Source organism: Puma concolor, chromosome E1, assembly GCF_028749965.1.
Source record: "Puma concolor isolate L17-30 chromosome E1, mPumCon1.1.hap2, whole genome shotgun sequence".
Taxonomy (NCBI): domain Eukaryota; kingdom Metazoa; phylum Chordata; class Mammalia; order Carnivora; family Felidae; genus Puma; species Puma concolor.
Window position 1 is genome coordinate 14474327 of NC_141680.1, and position 21016 is coordinate 14495342.

Genomic DNA, 21016 nt, shown 5'->3' on the forward strand with positions numbered 1-21016 from the left:
CAGTGGTGACTTCACATCCAATATGAGGATCTCCACTTAACTGCATTCACCATATAAGCACTAAAGATGAGAGAAAATGGAGACCTCACTTTCAGGACCTGTGATCTGAACTTGAAATCTTCATGCCTAACCTACAGGACTTTCTCCAAACATACCCATCATCAGGCCAATATCATTCATTAACTTAATTTCTTACAATCATAATGCCCTAAAATCACAGCGATTCAGATTTATAATATAATAAAGGATGTACTTGAATACTTTTGAAACAACTCGTGACCAAAATAAGGAAATACAGGTTGCGCTATTGTATGTGTCCAAGAATAAGCTTCAGGGAAAGATAACTCTCCCCCACCATCACTGTGACCTTGGTGACTTGGATTCCTACCAACAGTGTTTTTGACACTGGGAATCCCCATATCTGTGAAGTCCCCATGCTGAGATAATAGAACCCGGGACTGGAAAGGAAGGGTTTGACAGGGTGGAGTCCTTAGGTAGACCTACTGTAACATTTTACCAGGCATCCGAGACCCCCATCCCTCTTAACATCTTAAATTATGAAAATTGTTACTTTCATGAAGACTTAATTTTTATCTTTGGGGAAAGTTTTTCCAAGTCAATTTCATCTTTGCAATACCAATGCTTACCATTTGGCACAACGCCTGGCACCATTGATATGTGCTAAACCCCAATGCCATGGCTGCACTCATAAAGTTAGGGACCAGGAAAGAATGATCTTATGGACAGTTCATAGTCTCTTAGCTGAATGATTGAAACCCCCTCCTAGATGTTCCTCAGTCCCTAATCTCTCCCCATTCCATCTCTTCTGCACACCACAATCATATTAACCTTCGTTGAATATGACTACCACCCTATTAGAAATCTCCAGGGGCCTTATACTGCCTGCAGAATAAAGTTCAAACTTAACTTATTGTAGCATTCAGGACCACCTTCACCAGTTCATAACAAATATGGTTTGCAGCCCACACTGTTCTATATTGCTCCCAAGATCAACTCAGGCCAATATTTTCATAACTTACTGATTATTGTTGAAGTTTACCAAAAAGGACTTGGAGAGCTAAGTCACCAAGAGTTTTGACAAATACATGTATAATAAGGTACACCCTAACCAATTAGACGCCATAAGAAAATAAAAAGCTACCATGGGGTACTATTTTTTATTCTTGCCTATTTCCCTTTAGGTATCTGGCTGCATGCTTAATGACATAGGTTGTGTTTACTGTAGATAATATCTCCTCCAGTAGAAGTCAATTTCTGATGGCCAGCTCCCTTGATCCCCATTTGTCTTACAGTAAGCTTACATACTATCTTCTGACAATAAAAGTTAGTACAGCAAAGTGGTAAACATTGGCTCTACAGTTAGATAGATAGACTGCAGCGAGTTCAAATCTTAGCTCTGCTGCTTGTAAGCTGTGTGACCCTGGGAAATTACTTAACCTTTCAAAGCAGATATAAACTACCTTATTGTGTTGTCAGGAAGTTTAAATACGGTAATGTATGTTAAAGCATTGTTCGTGATATTTAAGTGAGATATTCATATAAGTATATAAAGGGTGAATGCCTAGTACATGGTTTTGTTTGTTTGTTTGTTTGTTGTTGTTGTTGTTGCTGTTGTTTTAGTAGGCTCCACGCCCAACATGGGGCTTGAATGTGATGACTCTGAGATTAAGAGTCACACGCTCTAGTGACTGAGCCAACCAGGTGCCCCTAGGATATATAGTATGTTGTCAATAAATGTTAACCGCCGTGGCAGTAGTCCTTATTAAAATTAAAGCTGAGCAGCAGTAGTTAATGCAAATTCACTCACAAGAACTTAAGGGGTCACCCATGGCCTGCTCTGTGAAACTAGATGGGATCCTGTGTTTCAACCATCCTTTTTAAGAACATTTTGGGTTTAATGTAGAATCACCTACTTGCTGGGATTCATGTGCAGGGATGATTTCAGTCTACCTTTGAAACCATGCTTACCAGCTACTTAAACTTAGAGTAAAACTTTACCAGCTAACTTAAAATACATAAGTTTGTACTATCTCATATGCTCTCCTAATTCATTGAGAGACGTGCGTCTTCCACTGCTTAAATATTCACCAATATTTTTAGTTCCAGCTTTTAACTTAAATTATGTTACTCTTCCATATTTATATTTTGTCTGTGAATGTCTTTGTAACAACACAGTTTACACATTTGTCATAATTATACCTCCCGAGATGCATCAATACACCCTCACACCATAGTTTTGTCAAATGTTGCCCTACTATGCTGTTTGAGGATTAATTCAAAATTTTGAATATTAAAAAATATCATTCCCACAAGCATTACTTTCTCATATGATTTACTCTCTTAGCCTACATTCTTAAAAATAAATCCATCCACGTGCACATAGGGATAGTTTTAAAGTTCTGTCCTATACTGCCCATTTGCCATGAAACTATAACTGTTTACCCATCATCCCACCAATAATGTTTCACTATTGTTATTCATTTTACTAGCTTGGTAAATATGTAATAACATAGTATAATTGTGGGTATGGATTATTATTCTTCTGTAAGTATTGAAATCTGAGAATTATTTAATAAAAGGCAATAAACGCTTGGGAATAAATCTAGCAAAGATGTGAAAGACTTCTACTCTGAAGACTACCCCACCTTATTATTTGTTTGAAGTAAATAGGTGTCTCTTAGCCCTCTGTATGCCTTCTTTGGAAAATGTCATCATGTCCTCTGCCCACTTTTTAACTGGATTATTTGTTTTTGGATATTAAGTTTTAAACTTCTTTATATATTTTGATACTAAGCCTTTATCAGGTATGTCATTTACAAACATCTTCTCCCATTCATATATTGTTTCCTTCACTGTGTGGAAGCTTTTTATTTATGTATTGAATATTTTTGATATTCAAATATTGAATATTGAACTTATTTTTTTAAGTTTATTGATTTACTTTGAGAGAGACAGAGACAGCATGAGCAGGGGAGGGCCAGAGTGAGGGAGAGAGAGAGAATCCCAAGCAGGCTCCACACTGTCAGCACAGAGCCTGATGCGGGGCTCAAACTCACAAAATCGTGAGATCGTGACCCGAGCCGAAACTGAGAGTCAGACACTTGACGGACTGAGCCACCCAGGCGCCCCAGAAGCTTTTTATTTTGATGAAGTCCCAATAGTTTATTTTGTTTTTGTTTCCCTTGCGTCAGGAGACATATCTAGAAAAAAAGTTACTATGGTCAATGTCAAAGAGGTTACTGCCTGCATTTTCTTCTAGAATTTGATGGTTTCCTGTCTCCCATTTAGGTCTAATGAACATAGGGCAGAAATAAAAGAGAGGCAAACCAAAAAACAGACTCTTAACTATAGAGAACAAACTGATGATTGCTGGAGGGGAGGTGGGCAGGGGGATGGGTTAAATAGGTGATGGGTATTAAGGAAGGCACTTGTGATAACCACTGGGTGTTGTGTGTAAGTGATGAATCACTAAATTCTACACTTGAAACAAATATTACACTGTATGTCAACTAACAGGAATTTAAATAAAATTTGGAGAAAGAAAAAAATAATAGTTAAAAGAATAATAAATAAAAATAAAGTGAGCCAAAAAAAAAAAAAATGGAGAAACACAGCATGTTTAAGATTCAGTTGGAGGGGTGCCTGGGTGGCTCAGTCGGCTGAGCGTCCGACTTCGGCTCAGGTCATGATCTCGCAGTCTGCGAGTTTGAGTCCCGTGTAGGGCTCTGTGCTGAGAGCCCTACAGTTTGAGCTGAGAGCTTCAAATTCTGTCTCCCTCTCTCTCTGCCCCTCCCCCACTCGTGCTCTGTCTCTCTCTCCGTGTCAAAAATAAACAAAAACATTTAAAAAAAACTTTTTTTTTAAAGATTTAGTTGGATATCCACACTTGTGGGAAAAAATATATCTTGACTTCTACCTCACCAGATATTATAATCCATTCTAGATTACTAACAGATCTAAATGATAAAGTCAAAACAACAAATCACTTCGCATTAAGTATAGATGGCCAGGAAGTATGTGTAGCTGCACTATTCACATTAGCCAGAAATAGAGACTACTAGAACTCAGCAAGGTAGAATGGATTTCTTTCAGTGGCATAGTCACACAACAGAGCATTATACAGCAATGAGCAATCTACAACCACGTGCAGCAATATGGATGAACGTCACATACAATGCTGAGTAAAAGAAACGGACACAAAAGAGTACAACTACGTGCTTTCACTTACATAAAGTACAAATACGGGCAAAACTAAATTATGCTATTAGGAGTGGTTACTCTTTGCAGAAACAGTGACTGCAAGAGAGCATGAGGCGTGCGAAGTGCTGACAATGTGTTTTTTTATGCAAGTTCTGGTTTTTCATATTTTGTCAGTTTGTCAAAATTCCTACAGAAATTTTCAAATATTGGTAAATAAGACTCATTTCCCAAGACCCTTCCTAACAGATACAAACATTGGAGCAATTATCCAGGTTCATCTCAACAAGCTGTCATGGGATCACCTCCCCAAGGCCTCTCCAAAACAGATAGGTAGGCTTGGTGCTCTCCCAGTACACCCCCTTCCTTCATGAGCCTGGGACACAGGCTTCAATTCCCAGATGCCGAATCGTCATCAGGGCGTCCACGGCCTTCCATACTGTCTCCTCTTTTACAGGGACTGAAGGTCCAGGCACCAATATCCTCCTTCCCACTTTAGCCAACAGGACAAATTGCCAAGTCCTACTCAGAAAGCAATGTTTTAGGGTCCTTTATGTCTTGATCAAATTGATATCCTATGTGAGAGGAAACGAGACAGCAGAACCAGAAAATTCTGAGAGCAGCACAGGACAGTGGGTAAGGTCTGCATGTCACAGGTTCATGTTCTCTGTTTTTCCCTCCTTTCTTATCTTCCCTCTTCTCTATTTTCCTCTCACAAACAGACTCACAAACTTTGACAGAATCTTCATAGAATCAAACCTCTTGGTGTTTAAAGGTAACTAATAACCCCTCCAATCTTTTCAGTGCTCTCCAGTTTTCAAAGTGCTGTCACAAGCTCTGTTGCATGTCATTCCCGAGCCTGCAAGGAAGGCTTCACGGGTGGGACGGAGAGGCTCGGGGAGGTTGCATGCCCTCCTCAAGGCCCTGCAGCTGGGGAGCAACAGAAGAGGTACCAAAGGCCAGTTTTCCAACATCAAGGAGGGACTACTTTTCCATCCCACCCCTACACCCTCCCTCTCCCTGCAGAGCTATCCTGGAAAGGGGTTTCTGTCTCTGAGGCCAGCTGACCATACAAGTGTTCAGAACCCACAGACTCAGAACAGCATTTCTGTGCAATCAGAATCACCAGGTGATTGCTAAAAAGGACTTGGTTCTCAAACCAGAACCATTCTTTCCAGGAAGGGGACCAGAAAAGCAGCTGTTTGTTTTAAAGTATCACAGGAGATTCTGATGCAGACTGAAGTGTCCGGGGGAACTTTCCTTCAGCGCTAGAAAGCAAAGACAGTATTCCCTCTGGGTGTCCTCTGACTTTCCCCTGAGCTCCTCCCTGCTTCCTTCCTTCCCCCCTGTGGGGCAGATATCCCAGAGGGCCCCGAATCCAGGCAAATAGGCTGTGGAGGGACGTTGTTTCTGATGAGGTCTAAGGAGATGGGAGGCCTTTGTCTCCATGGCAGAAACAGAGGTGATAGCTAATGTGCTCAGGGTTGGGGTCACTCAGGGAGTTACCACTGTGCTCTTTTTCATTTTAGGCCATTTGGGGCTTCTTGGAGTGATCTCTGGAATGAGCCCATCTGTTCCCCATTATCGGTCAACCGTTTTTCTAAGAGGAAAGCAGTCTTTCTTTTGCTAGCCTCAAGTTTCCAGGCTTTCTACCTTCTCCCACTCCTAGGCTAACAAAGCAAACATGTGACTTGAACTCCTGGTCAAAGCCTCGTCCCTGCCACCAAATCACTCCATGACCTTGGGCAGATCTTTTCAGCGAAAACTCTCCCTTAAGTACTAGGAGAACAAACTATCTCATTCATGGTATTGAACCATAGGTGAATTATATGGTAATAAACCACAGATATGGGAAGTTGTATATACGGAAAGTCTCCAGAGCCTGTGCTAAGAGTACTTAAATTTTCACGCAAATGCCGAAGGACCACCATATGATTACTCTATGGTTTGGAATCTTAGAGTTAAAAGAGATCTTAACCTTCACCTACTTCCACAAAAGCTGAATCAGCTCTGAAACAACCACTCGGCCTGCATGATAATGTCTGAATGCCTTCTGTGATAGGGAATCCACTCCCCCTTCCCCCCCCCCCAACCCCCGCACCCCACCCCTCTTCACTGGCAGAGCACTAGCTTCTCTGGGAGATAGCCTGGCTCTTCTCTTTGTCTCTGGTTTACTCCCTAGCTGCTGACTTGGACAAATAACACCCCGTGTATGGGAAGCCCAAGACCATATATTCTGGCACTCATTTCTCCCCCATGTAGACAGCACCGAGGGGCTGGCCACTAACAAGTCTGCCTGGGAGTCACTCTCTGCAGACATAGGCGGGCTGAGACTGCTCTGTTTGAGGTGGGGGGAGAGCCAGGCCCAGGATGGGGAAGAGACTAGGGCCCCTGATGCCTCTTTGTCCTGAGAGCAGGGTTTCCTACTGGAGGAGGTAGGAGATAGAAGTTTGAGAAAATTGTTCAGAATAGAGCTCCCTTTACAATCACTTCCAGTTAGGCTGAAGAAGTGCTTCCATGTACAGCATTTCATCTCTTTCTCCAAACCTCCATTCGGGTGGGCATTATTCGTCTTCTTCCAAGTGCGGCAAACTGCTTGGGACGTGGGCTTTGGAGACAGAAGAAGGGGGCTCGCATTTCCACTTGATCAGTTCCTGGTTGTAACTTGGTAAACTCATTAATCTAAGTCTTAGCCACCTTATCAAGAAATTGGAATATTAGAGTCAATTTGTGATTTTGTGTGCACTAAATACAAAATTTTACAACACGTTTTCTAGCCAGTGCTCAGTAGGAGGTAGTTGTTGGCTCATACGTGTTAAGCTAGCCCTTGGACCCAAACTTCTGACTCAAAATATCCTCCCACTGTACCACCCACACTGGATATGTGGGGATCGGATTTTGTGAAGATAACAAATCTGTTCATTTGCTAAATGCTGGGCCTTCTCCCTTACCCTTCAACTGGAGCTCCAAGCTATTTTAATCCCCTGGGTTACTCCCTGTCCGCACATCTGCATGTGTTTGTTTAGCTGCTACTTTGAATTCATCGTATTCCAGATTGAAATTCCAGAACAGGCCCACTTACCCTGGCACGCTGGTTGATTTTTCCAACAACTGCATTTTATCTGTAGTGTTGCTGAAAAGCTCTTGGCGCCGATCACTGTACTTCATTCATTCATTTCAAATGCATGGCATGCCTAATACTCCATACAGTTCAGTTCCACCTTCATACGTTGAGCCTGTGCTGTGTCTGGTGCCATGCAAGGCCCTGGGATACAATGATGAAACTGTCCCTGTTCTTGAGGCACTCACAGTCTTGTGGGAAACAGACATTTAAGCAAAATGTAGGATAGGGCAACTATAAAAGCACAAAGACCAGAAAGTAATAATGTTTCCTACATGTCTCGTGTCTTGTCGTGCCTCTATTCCTCCTTTAACTGATTTCTTTTCCATTAAATGAATAGTGTCTAATGTAGAATTTTAATGTCTGTAATGATTTTGAAGCCATATTCTTTGAGAGTTGGATTTTTTTTTAGTGGCTGCTCTAGGGTCTCCTATATACACCTTAACATATGAGAAGCAGCTTCAGATCTGTACTAGCTTAATTCCAGTGACCTATAGAAACAATTCTTGTGGAGATCTATTCCCTTTCCCCTCTTTTTTGTAGTATTATTGTTATAGATATAACATCTATTAATGTTAGGTGTTATATCTATATATAGATTATAGACATAACATCTATTAATGTTAGATGCTATATCTATATATATAGAGAGAGATATGTAACCCAGTATATATATAAGCATATATATACACATATTTATATAAGCATATAACCCAACAATATATTGTCATAATTATGACTTTACCTTTCTATAGTCATTTCCTTAGTCAATACAGCTTTGACCCCACTGACATCCCTTGTCCTGTTATTGACAATATGTTGTATATCTATGCACTATAAGCTTGACAATATACCATTACCTATTATTTCATATACTTGGTTCATAAATCAGTTAAGGCAAGAAAGGAGAAAATAAGCACTTAAGCTGTATTGTATATTTACCTAACTGCCTTTACCGCTATTCTTTGTTTCTTGTGTGTGTGCAAATTACCAACTGGGGTCATTTACTTTCAGTTCAAAAACCTCCTTCAGTATTTTTTGTAAGTAAGGCAGGACTGGTAAGAACAAATTCTCTCAGTTTTGTTGACCTGAGAAATATTTTATACTGTCTTCATTTTGAAAAGGAGCTTCACTGATCATGGGATTCTTGTTTTATGGGATTTGGGGGTTTTATTGTTTTGTTTTAACTTTAAATATATTATCCCAGTGCCTTCTGGCCCCCATTGTTTCTGCTAGGTCAACTGTTAATGTCATCAGGGTTTCTGTATAAATAGATATTTGTTTCTTTCAGCTTTCAGGATTTCTCCTTGTCTTCACCTTTCAGATTTTTTATGGTGGTGAGTCTGTTTGTGGGTCTCTGTTTATCCTACTCGGAATTTGTTGAGCTTCTAGATGTGTAAGTATTTTTCAATAAATTTGGGAAGTTTTCACTAATTATGTCTTCAAACATTTTTCTGCTCCTCTCTTTTGCTCTCTCTCCTCTTTCCAGTACTCCCGCCACATATATGTCGGTGTGCTTAATGGTGTTCCACATTTCCCTGAGGCTCTCTTCATTTTTCTTCATTTTCTCTCTTTTTTTCGGCTTGCATCAATCTATCTATAGGATTAGTAATCCTTCTGCCATTCGAACTCACTGTTGAGCCCCTCCAGGGACTTTTTTGTTTTAATTATGACACTTTTCAACTCCACAATTTCCCTGTGATTATGTTTTAAAATTCCTTCCTCCTATTGATAGTCTTGATTTGATAGGCATTGTCATAATACCTTCTTTTACTCCTTTATTGTTTTTAATTTTTTAATCAGTATTTATTTTTGAGAGAGAGAGAGAGAGAGAGAGAGAGCATGAGCAGGGGAGGGGCAGAGACAGAGGGAGACACAGAATCCGAAGCAGGCTCCAGGGTCTGAGCTGTCAGCACAGAGCCCAACGTGGGGCTGGAACTCAGGAACGGTGTGATCATGACTTGAGACGAAGTTGGACACTTAACTGACTGAGCCACCCAGACGCCCCTTCTTTTACTTCTTTAAACATGTTTTCCTTTAGTTCTATGGACATTTTTTTTTTTGAAGTTGCCTTTTAATTTTTTTAAGTTTTATTTTAATTCCATTTAGTAAACATACAGTGTATTATTAGTTTCAGGTATACAATATAGTGATTCAACATTTCCATACCACCCCTGGTGCTCACCACAAGTGCATTCCTTAATCCCCATCACCTATTTCAACCATCGCCCCATCTACCTCCCCTTTGCTTATCAGCAGTTCTCTATAATTAAGGGTCTGTCTTCTAATTTGTCTCTTTCTCTCTCTCTTCTTTTCCTTTTGCTCATTTGTCTGGTTTCTTAATTTCCACATATGAGTGAAATCGTATAGTATTTGTCTTTCTCTGACTGACTTATTTCACTTAGCATAATATTCTCTAGCTCCATCCACGTTGTTGCAAATGGCAAGATTTCATTCTTTTTTATGGGGGAATAATATTCCATTATATATATATATATATACCACATCTTCTTTAACTATTCATCAGTCAATGACACTATTCATCTTTCATTCTAGCCTTAATACACTCTTTTATTTTTAGAGTCCTGGATATTTCACAGAGCAAGTGTCTCCTCACTCTGTTTTTTCTACATTTTCTTAGCTTATTTTCATGCTTATTTGTAGATGACATTTAGATTATCTTTTATTTCTTAAAAACCGTGTTAGAATTTTATGTTTCAATACATTAAATTTAGATTAATTCAAGGGAATATGCACCAGTGCCACAAATTTATCTTTCTGCTTGGTACCATGGTATATCTATTCTTAAATGTACACATCATGCCTCACTGGAGATGGTGAAGGTCCAGTCTGATTCCTGTCAACATCTCAATGCATAGATCTGTTTGGTGATAGTGTGGATGCAATTGTTTCACCTCAGCTTCTATCCTACTTCTGATGATTGTCTACATGTAATGACAATAGGCAATGTTTCTTGACTGCTCACTGCAGACAAGCGCTCTGTGTTAAGCACATTGTGACTTAATTTTCACATGAAGAAATGGGCTATTAAAGAGCACGAATGATTTACCAGACAACTGACTGGTGGTAGCACTCAGGCTGGAATTCAAGTGTTCTGACAATGCAATCTTACTAACTACATGATATGACTACATGAGTGCCATTAGTTTCGGGTCCACGTATTGTGTGATTGTCCAGTCCAATGTAAACCCTTTTTATTCCTAATGGCCTATCCATTGATTGTCTTAGATTTCCCAGATAAATTCTCATTTCAGCAAATAATTATTTTTCTTTCTATTTTCCAATACTCTTACTTACTCTTTTTTGTTCTTTTGTGTAATACCCATTTTTATAATGTATATAAAATATCATTGAAACACCTATGCAATATGCACTACATATCATCTTTAAGCACTGCAAGAGTATTTAAGACAATAGGATTTCATATATGACATAGACATAATTCCTAGAACATTGAGTATGCCAAATTAGCAGTTGCTGGAATGATTAAGGTTCACAAACATTTTCCATGTTCTGTTTCTGTGTCTGTCATTTCTTTCTTGTTTAAAAAAAGTATAAAATTGAGTCTATTTTAATGATATTTTTATAAAATTAAGATAATTTTAATGCTAAGAAAATAATTTATTTTGCTCATCTGAATGTACTTATTCAATAGAGGACACTTAGCAGACATTTGGTGGTACTGATATTGTAGACAGTTGGGGAAATGGATGGAGGCAACCAGACTAGAATCTCTGACTTCCTACTCCTGGGGATTTCAGAGAGTCCTGAGCAGCAGCAAGTCCTGTTCTGGATGTTCCTATCCATGTACCTGGTCACAGTGGTGGGAAATGTGCTCATCATCCTGGCCATCAGCTTTGACCCCCGCTTGCACACTCCCATGTACTTCTTCCTGGCCAACCTCTCCTTCACCGACCTTTTCTTTGTCACCAACACAATCCCCAAGATGTTGGTGAACCTTCAGTCCCAGAACAAAGCCATCTCCTATGCGGGGTGTCTGACACAGCTCTATTTCTTGGTCTCCTTGGTGACACTGGACAATCTCATCCTGGCTACGATGGCCTATGACCGCTATGTGGCTATCTGCCGCCCCCTCCACTATGTCACAGCCATGAGCCCTGCACTCTGTATGTTGCTCCTTACCTTGTGTTGGTCACTTTCTCTCCTCTATGGCCTCACCCTCACCCTCTTCATGACCAAGGTGACATTCTGTGGTTCCCGGAAGATCCACTACATCTTCTGTGAGATGTATGTTCTCCTGAGGTTGGCCTGTTCCAACACCCAGATCATTCACATAGTGCTGATTACCACAGGCATCTTTATCTTCCTCACCCCCTTTGGGTTCATGATGATATCCTACATTCGTATCGTCAGAACCATCCTCCAAATACCTTCAGCCTCTAGTAAATACAAAGCCTTCTCCACCTGTGCCTCTCATTTGGCTGTGGTCTCTCTTTTCTATGGGACACTTTGTATGGTATATCTGCAGCCTCTCCAATCCTACTCCATGAAGGATTCAGTAGCCACAGTGATGTATGCTGTGGTGACGCCCATGATGAACCCTTTCATCTACAGCCTGAGGAACAAGGACATGCATGGGGCTCTGGGAAGACTGCTTCTAGGTAAAGCCTTACAGAAGGTGACATGAGGTAATTTTGGAGACTGAAATGGAGACTGGGAATTTTCTACCACATGCAAGGCATTATTTCATGGGAGACACAGGAGTGATTCAGACATAGCTCCAGCTCAGAATGAGTTTATGTATCCGTGGTGAAGGAAAGGCACGTATGTGTAACTCAAGATCCCCTGATCAAAAAAGCCTTCAAAATAAATAAGGTAACACTAACACTAATACCAGAATTTTGCAAATAAGAACCTTCAACTTATGTGGCCACGGTATCATATTGCCACCATGCTGTGGAATCCATGTAAATGGATTAAACTCACCAACTAAAAGATATACAATGTCTGAATGGATAAAATAAAATTCCCAACTATATGCTACCTATAAGACATAACACTAGAAGTTGAAAGGTTGTCATAAAAATCCAAATCTATAGTTAATAGTTTAATAATTATGCTTAACAGAATGTGCTCCTAAGAATTGGACAATGCTTTGCTTAATAAATTGGATACACAAAATGTCGGGCATCTATAATAGCAGAGGTCAGACATGGGGCCGAACAGCTGGGAGCATTTGTGGTCCTGGGCCTACATTCCCACCCAAAAGCAACCTCCTGTGCTTGGTAGCACTTTGTCCTTTCAGACACGGCATAAACTCTCCAGTTCGTCAGCATGTATCATTGCCTTCTTGGCACTGCTTTTCTCAGAAGAAAGTAATATTTTCTGGATTCACTGAAGATACCAAAAATGGGAAAATAATTGTATTTTGGGGGGAAAAACACGAGTGTTTCTTTCTGGAATATACTGTATCCCAACACGTTTAATTAGCAAGCAAAGAGCACCTGTGTCAAACCTATTTTACATTAAATGAATCTTACAATGATCAGTGTAGAAAAAAAGTTATGATATGAAAAGTTTAAGAAGCAAAAAGAAGACTGAAGTTTTTCATTCATTTTTCAATATGATTATAAAATCAACAATGATATTGTGCAATGCTGTTGTATTCAATGAAATAATTGGGCTTCACACTTTTTAGAGATTTTGAGTAGTAAATGATGGTCTTTGGGATTTAGCAAAAATTATGTGCTTCAAACAGAAAGCAGCATTCGTGCTTTGCCACATGAGCATATAAACATTAATAATACCACTGAATTCACTATATTTATTTGTGATGTTGATAAAAGGTTTGATCCTTCCAAAGAAACTTTGGAAAAGATTCCCTATTTGACACAATATCAAGAAATTAGTTATATATTTATTAGAGGGAAAAAAAACTTCAAAATTTTAATGTTAGCTGGTCAAAATTAGTAAGTCTACTACAAACTGCACTCTGATAGTATTAGTGATAATATCAAACTTGTTTTTAAAAATTAAACCCAGGGTGTCTGGCTGGCTCAGTTGGTAGAGTATGTGACTCTTGGTCTCAGGGTTGTGAGTTTGAGCCTCACGTTGGGTGTAGAGATTACTTAAAATAAATAAATAAAATTAAAAAAAATAAATCCAAAGTGACAATATTTTCCATGACACCTAACGTGAGTCATTTATTATAATATTTTTCAATGCTAAAATTTCAAAACTAAAAGACTTAATAGAATAGTAATTATATCATAAACTGAATACGTTCCCATGAATTGAACCAGCTGGCCAGTGCTCCACTTTAAAATTTGACTAAAGGGGCGCCTGGGTGGCGCAGTCGGTTGGCGTCCGACTTCAGCCAGGTCACGATCTCGCGGTCCGTGAGTTCGAGCCCCGCGTCGGGCTCTGGGCTGATGGCTCAGAGCCTGGAGCCTGTTTCCGATTCTGTGTCTCCCTCTCTCTCTGCCCCTCCCCCGTTCGTGCTCTGTCTCTCTCTGTCCCAAAAATAAATAAACATTGAAAAAAAAATTTTAAATTTGACTAAACAATATGGTAGCCTTTGGCACTATGTAGAGGTCAGACATGGGACCAAAAAAGGTTTTGGAAATGTTTAAAGAAAATGAGTTACTCATGTTACACAATAATTTTTTAAAAACCTCTCCTATCACTTGTGAAGATTGGATTCAATACATGGGGTTATCTTGATATGCAAATCATGTCTGGATACATTGTGAATACTTCTCTGCAAATACAGTCACAAATAATTGCACAAATATATTATTCAACTGACTGATTCCTTTTGAAAAAACTGTACTTTGAAAACATAATTTGGCAAAGAATAATGCAAACTACTCATCATAGTTAAAATACATTTACAGGAATGAAAATAATGACCACTCTACATATACAAAATTAAGGAGCTGAATGATGAGTTCTTGTAAAATGTTCATTTATTCCCAATTTTATGACAATAAAATAACATTATATGTTATATGAACATATTAGTTTACCTTTCCCAATTAATACACTAAATGAAGAGCAAAAATTCAAGTTAATGGAAGACTGTGCAATATAATACTGAAAAATATTATGACAACATTGGAATATTAGAATTCTACTTATGCCTCCAGAAAAGTGATCCTAATTATATAAATGTTTGTGCAAAGCTTTGATCCATATTCAAAGTGCATATGGTTGTGAACAGATCTTGTATTATTAAACAGGAAAAAAAAATCTAAATATCACTCCCAGTTAATGGACCCAATCCTAAATTCTCTACTAAACAATTCAAGATAAAACAAAGGACTTCACACTGACATCTTGGTCAGAAGAAAAGATGCCAGGTTTTGCTTCCAAATCAAAGGAGTTACAAAATACAATAATGTATTTAATAATTAAGTATTTCTATTTTCATTTATAATTTATTCAATATCAAAGTTAAAATATCATCTCCAGTGGCATATATTTTTGAGCTATGATAGAGGCATATTCCATATATTAATAAAATAAAAAATCTTTGATCATATTTCTGCAGTTGATTATTTATTTATTTATTTATTTATTTAGAGAGAGTGTGTGTGTGCACATGTGAGAGGGTAAGAGAGAGAGAGAGGGAGAGAGAGAGAATCCCAAGCAGGCTCTCCATTGTCAGCACGGAGCCTGAGGCAGGGCCCAAACTCACAAACCATGAGATCATGACCTGAGCGAAAATCAAGACTCGTATGCTTAACCAACTGAGCCACCCAAGCGTCCTTGCGGTAAGCGTCTGGCTTACTTAACACTCATGTACATTGCCTGCTTGGCCACTGGAATATGGGCTTACAATTCTTGTTCTATACTTTATGATTATATCACAATTCAATCAGAAAAATGAAGATATGAAAGAAATATGTGAAAGCATGATCTACTGACAAATGACTAGAACTGGACAGAATGCACCACTACAATGGAGGGAGTACAGTTTGGCAGTTTCAAGATGCAGTATAATATAGTCATGAGGATCTTGGGTTACACACCAAACTGCCTGGGTTCCAATCTTAACTTCTTATGTGATGTTGGGCAGTAAATTAACCTTTCTATCATTTTACCTATAGAGTGAGGATGACCATAGGACCAGCATCATAGAGGTGGTAGACTAATAGATTGGAAAAGTGCCTGACACATTCAAAAGCACCCAACAAGTGTTTGCTACTTATTCTCTTTTGTAAAGAACAATTTTTCTGATCTGGCTCAAAAAATAAAATTAAAATCAAAGGATAGAATGAGGTGAGCATATGGATGGAGAGAAGGAAATAAGAAGTGCTTTTATTCATAGTGGAGAGTGAGGTGTATAGAGAAGTTGAGAACTCCAGGATTCTCTGTGTTCTGTGAGAAAGGTTGGATTTTATTCTTTCTTCACTTGAGTGCATCACTGAGGATTTTTGAGCAGGAAGAAAAGCAATGATGACAGTGATGTTGGAAGAAGACAATTTCTGAATTGAAATGAATAATAGATGTTTTGCACAAAGGTATATAAGTCTTATTTTCAAACTTCAATTCCACCTGGCAAAAGGGAAATATGGATTCACATCAAACTGGTTTCCTGCCCCCAACTCTACCTGAAAGCAGCTAAGTAGTTACCACATTTTCATATTTGCCTTTAGCATAGGGTTTTTATCTGAACAGAAAATTTGATAGCTTTAAAATTAATGGAGAAAAAACACTGATTTAGAGTCATATTCCATTAACAACATTACTATACCCACTGAATTAAATAATGTAAAAACCCAAATTGTTACCATTTTAGAGAGAAAGATACTTTCTTTTTCCAAAAGACTCTTCCCAGGGCTCCCTTCATGTCTCTGTTCCTCAGACTTTGGATGAAGGGATTCAGCACGGGGGTGACCACAGTGTACATCATGGCCAAGACAGTCTCCTTAACAGCAGAATTATTAGCTGATGGACACAAGTAGAGACCGATAACTGTCCCATAGAAGAGAGACAGCACGGAGAGGTGGGAGCCACAGGTGGAGAAGGCCTTGAGGACGCCCCTGGCAGAAGGGACCCTGAGGATGGAGGACACAATCCGTGCATAAGACATGATGATGAGTAGGAATGGGATGATGAGAACGAGCCCTCCCATGATAAATATCACCAACTCATTGACTCGAGTGCCAGAGCAGGCCAGCTTCAGCAGAGCAGACATATCACAGAAAAAGCGGGGGATTATGTTGTTGGCACAGAAGGACAGCTTGGCCATGAGCAGGGTGTGCAACATGGCATGGGCAGTAGTCAGCACCCAGGACCACCACCAAGGAGAGACAGAGGTTGGGGCTCATGATGGTGGTGTAGTGCAGAGGAAAACAGATGGCCACATAGCGACCGTAGGCCATGACAACAATGAGGAAGCTCTCAAGAACTCCAAAAAACAAGTAACAATACATCTGGGCCAGGCAGCTGGCATAGGGGAGGGGCGGGACCTGGCTCTGCATGTTCTGCAGCAGTTTGGGCATTGTGACAGAGGAGAAGCAGAGGTCAGAGAAGGATTAATTGCTAAGAAACAAATACATGGGTACGTGGAGGTGGGAGTCCAGGCGAATGAGGATGACGATGAGAAGGTTCCCCAGGACGGTGGTAACATACACAGCCAGGAACAGAGCACAGAACAGATTCCACTGCTCTGGTTCGATGGGCAGGCCCAGAAGGAGGAACTCTGAGACGACAGTTTGGTTCCTCTCTGTCATTCTGTGACTCTATTATATTTATGAAGAAAATAACAGACCCTAAAATCCAAGTATAAGAAATAAATATATTTCCATTGCAAGTGGCTTATTGTCAAATGGTGGATGAGTGAGAATATAGGCACAGGTGGCAGCTGACTCTACTGAAAATACAAGCCTCCAATGGCCTCCAAGTCTCTAAATCGGATAACATATCACATTTAAAACTAATCGTCACTTCTTCCTTCTTAAAACTCTCCCATCTCTTGGCTGTGGTGACACCTCAGTTTCAAATTTCCCCTATCTCCCTTGGAATGCCTTCACAGAGTCCTTAGAGAACGTCTCCTGTTCAGACATCGTTTGAATATTGGTGATCCTCAGAATCCTCCTACACTTCCCCTAAATATGACAGTGAATCCCAAGTGTATTTATCCAGCTCACATAGCTCATCTGGGCTATAGACCTGGGTGGTTAGCTCTCTGATGGCCATCTTCCTGCATGGCTCACTGTTACTCTGAAACCAATCTTTGTGAAATTTAGTTTACTGTCTTCCTTGACCCAGAGGGGCTCCACTCCCAGTAGCTCTAGTTCAGTGACTGACAGTACCGCCTACAAGGTACTCAAGTCAAACCTGAGAGCCGTCCTTGACTCCTTCCTCTCTTCGTCCTCACGCATTTACTGTATGTTACCAGTCTCCCTTTCTTCTCACTTCTCGTATACATATCCCACGTACATACACTTCTCGTATGTGGGCTACATATCCCACAGCCACCATTCAGGTCATTTCCCTCAACTGAACCATCACAACAAGTCTGGTCTCTCCACGTTTACCTTCACTCCCTTCCATCCCATTGACATTATCCAGAATCATTCTTTTTATAAGTCAAACCTGCTTGTGTCACTATTCTAATTGAAGAGTTTCCTCTTTCCATTAACATAAAGTCCAAACCGGTTTACATGACCCACAAGACCCTGTTTCATCAGATCAATTAGCTCATGCCTAGCCCTCTCTCCACTCCAGCTATACCAAGTATTTCTCATTTTCTCAAAGGCATCCTGCTGTCACCCACCATATGACATCACATTTTCCATTCCCTGACACATGCTGTCTCCACTTCATTCCATCCTGTCACCTACTAATTCACCCTCCAGACCATTAAATAGTGATTATTTTCTCTTTGCTAGACTTTAAGGATAGGGGGAGGTTCTATCTTGTTCACAGCCAAACACTAGCATCTAGAACAATGTGACAAAAGAGAGACAGACAGAGACAGAGACAGACAGAAACGAAAGAAGGAAGGGAGGAAGGAAGGGAAAGAAATTTATGACAACCCAAGGGATTTCTTATTTGTTTCAGCATTCACCGAAAATAGTGGAGGTTGAAACATTCACTGACCTCGAGGCCTTCCAAATCATAGCTCCCTTATCTAAATCTATCGTATTGATTTTCAGATACAGCACTACAGACTGTCCAGAATTCCTCCCCCGGGTCACAATATTACCCCATCTCAAGATATCCTGCTATATGGCTTACACTCATCTACCCAAACAACAGTGCTATCATTTTTTTCCTTAAGATTTACCCCACACAGAAAAATAAGACATTTGCCCCAAAAAATATCAGTATTGATTCAGGAAGAAAGGAGATGGAAGTGGAAGTTGAGAGATCATGGAAAAGCAAAAAGAATGAGGATAATTTCCAATCTCTTGGCTCTAGTTTCTGGTCTCCTCCAGACACCCTTCTCACAGTGTGAGTCAGGATTGACAAGAAAAACCAAGAGCATTTCAGGATGAGAAAAACATTTCCTAACCCTGAAGAGAGAGAAGAGTGCACTCACTGCAGGCTGTTCACCAAGGTCATGGGGCTAAAACAGGCATATGCATGTGTTTTCACATTTGGACACAGGAAAGATCTGTTACTACATATTAGTGGGGGGAGGATCCATCTCTGACTCTTCAGGAATTCCTTTCTCTGAGAAACAAGTAGGGTCCATCTATTGTATAAAATACCTGATTAGGAGTCCAACTCAGTCAGATATTACTTACAAATGCTGCCATTGAAGAGCCATATGAACTTTACCTACCCCTCACATTCTACTTACTTCACCTTTAAAATGCCAATACCGCCTTCTCCGTGACTACCTCACAAAGCTACTGTAAAATGAAATCTCTTTTGAGGAAACTCTTTGTGAAACATAGAGGACTCTGGTGTGAAATACTTATGGATACTATTTTAAATAAAGAGATGGAATCTGGTGATACTAATCAAGCTATTTCTAGAATGTTGAGCAGGTTTTCTTAATTTTTAGACTTCCTGAAGAACAATCCCATGGAGTCACATCATAAAACCTCAGTAATATGAAAGCTAAGGTTGGAAGAAGCCTAAGACATATACCCTCCAGCCTAACTTATCACGTATGTCTCAAGGAGACTTCAGGGCTTTGGCCCAAGACCCCTCGCTCTTTTATTCATTATAAATTCATAGAGATTCAGATTGTAGTCATCGCCTGAGTCTACGCTGTCCTTTCTCATTTCTCTCATTCTGACTTCCTGGGCCTGCGGGACAATGGGTCCCAGTGGAAACTACATGGTGGGAGAAGACAGTAATAACAAACAAAGTAAATTTCAAACCTCCCTGGGACAAATCCCCTAGGAAGTATGAAGCAGGGACTTCTTAATTACTAGCCATCTTTGGGTAGGGGAACAGGCAACAAAGAAAACAGTTCATGCCCTGGTCCCACCAGGACCTCTGCCTTAGCTACCAGAGCCCAGAAGACCTCTTCCTTCTTTGACCTCATTATTTTCACTCTTGAAGTATTTGTCTCCAGAAGTGCTTAAGAGTGATAACCTTTTTTTTTTGTTTTGGATTATTGTTTCAGAAATATTATCTTTAAAACAGGAAAAGAAATGTTCTTTATTGATCAACTTATTCAATAATTGAGTCCCATAATTTCTGCCTGCTACATTTAGGAAAAGTGACCGTGAGCTATTTTCACACATCACTTGTCACTTAATGATGAAATCTAACCATCGTCTGTAAACACAGACAGTCACTCCCTCCTTAGTTTCCCAGCCATACCTAGCCACATTTGACAACTGTCTTGGATCTTGGATCTCTGTGAGGCAACTGGATGACAAGGATAGATGGAAAGAAAATGGTGCTGTCAGCAAACTAAATAACATGTGTTATTTAAGATTGAAGAGTTAAAGAAAACATGGCATACCCAGGAAACTCAAGGAAGTTCAGTGTGACTGTCACATATTATTGGGGGAGAGAATGCAAGGGCTGGGGTGAGAGTCAGGCAGAGTCCTGGTCAGGCAAATCTTATAGAATGTGGCAAGCAAGGCCACCTTCATCCTCAGCAAAACATCTCTAAATGGCTTTAAAATGAGAGGTTCAAATTTCATTTTTAGGACAGTAACTTGGATTGAAGGAGAGCACATTAGCATTAAAAATAAGGAAGGCATGGAAATCATTAGAAGGCTATTTCCATATCCCAAGGTGAGAGATAATGGTTATAAATGGTTTCAAAGTGGATATATTAGAGAAATGTGTCACCTATAAATATCAACTAAATGTTTCAACCAAACCAACATTTCTTGACACCAGTGTCTTTGGAAATAAAATAAACAAACCTGTCCCATGTAGTGGGTTGCAACCCACTACTGTCCATGTAATGGGTTGCAGCAAGCAATGTTCCTGGTGCACAGTCATTTAAAAACACACACACACACACATATGGGGCATGTGTGGCTCAGTCACTCAAGCATCTGACTCTTGGTTTCAGCTCAGATCATGATCTCATGGGTTTGTGAGTTTGAGCCCTGGTTCAGGATCCACACTGACAGCGTGGAGCCTGCTTGGGATTCTCTCTCTGCCCCTCCCCATGTGCATGCATGGGCGCTCTTTCTCTCTTTCAAAAATAAATAAATAAACTTCAAAAACAAGTAAATTTTTTAATATTTTTATTTTATTTTA

The 21016-nt window shown here is 39.9% G+C and overlaps 2 protein-coding genes across 2 annotated transcripts; one reads left to right on the plus strand and one right to left on the minus strand.

Annotated features, from left to right (window-relative positions):
- The first annotated feature begins 11027 nt into the window (after positions 1-11027).
- LOC112852780 (olfactory receptor 1D5-like) lies at positions 11028-12008 on the plus strand. Its single transcript, XM_025916315.2, has one exon. It carries the CDS (start codon positions 11067-11069, stop codon positions 12006-12008), a length of 942 nt encoding a protein of 313 aa, XP_025772100.2. The 5' UTR covers positions 11028-11066.
- Positions 12009-16112: 4104 nt separating this feature from the next.
- Positions 16113-17061, minus strand: LOC112854861 (olfactory receptor-like protein DTMT). Its single transcript, XM_025918419.1, is given in 2 exon segments — positions 16113-16620; positions 16622-17061. Coding segments are annotated over 2 exon segments (948 nt in total).
- Between the last annotated feature and the right edge of the window lie 3955 nt (positions 17062-21016).

Excerpts from the sequence above, each read along its gene's own strand:
- LOC112852780 (XM_025916315.2), top strand. The coding sequence starts at position 11,067 with ATGGATGGAGGCAACCAGACTAGAATCTCTGACTTCCTACTCCTGGGG.